This window comes from Penaeus monodon, chromosome 28 (genome assembly GCF_015228065.2).
Source record: "Penaeus monodon isolate SGIC_2016 chromosome 28, NSTDA_Pmon_1, whole genome shotgun sequence".
NCBI classification, from domain to species: domain Eukaryota; kingdom Metazoa; phylum Arthropoda; class Malacostraca; order Decapoda; family Penaeidae; genus Penaeus; species Penaeus monodon.
In genome coordinates this window covers 37,696,184-37,696,582 of record NC_051413.1, presented here as the reverse complement: position 1 = coordinate 37,696,582, position 399 = coordinate 37,696,184, and the positions used below count along the sequence as shown (strand labels likewise).

Below are 399 nucleotides of genomic sequence, written 5' to 3'. Positions count from 1 at the left end.
ACATTTCTTTATTTGATGTATTTCTTTGGCATCCTTCAGTGAGTTGGCTGTGGTCAACATGCGCATCTGTTGGACTTGTTTGACCTCTGACCCTTCTTCTTCCCTAAAACAGGGATAATTGAGAACCTGGCAGAGGTGCGTGTGCAGGTGTGTCGAGATGCTGGTCCTGGGGGCTTGCTGGCGTGGCTCCTGAAGCGGCTGAGGGCAAAACTGCCGTTCGATGCCAACAAGCTGTACAGCTCGGAGATCTTGGCCATTTGTATGCAGAACCATGAGGAGAACAGGCGTCTCCTGGGTGAAATGGACGGGATTGATGTGCTCCTCCAGCAGCTTGCCGTAAGTGTTACAGGGCAGCTTTTCTAGTGATACCATGGGGATTTTCCTCCTTATGAGGCTTTG

The 399-nt window shown here is 50.9% G+C and overlaps 1 protein-coding gene across 1 annotated transcript in view; it reads left to right on the top strand.

The window, feature by feature from the left end:
* Positions 1–399, top strand: part of LOC119591571 (beta-catenin-like protein 1) — a gene marked incomplete in the record, with an annotated part of 10,985 nt that overhangs the window by 7,303 nt on the left and 3,283 nt on the right. Inside the window, 1 exon segment of the mRNA XM_037940333.1 lies at positions 105–336. Coding sequence (XP_037796261.1) covers positions 105–336 — 232 coding nt within the window.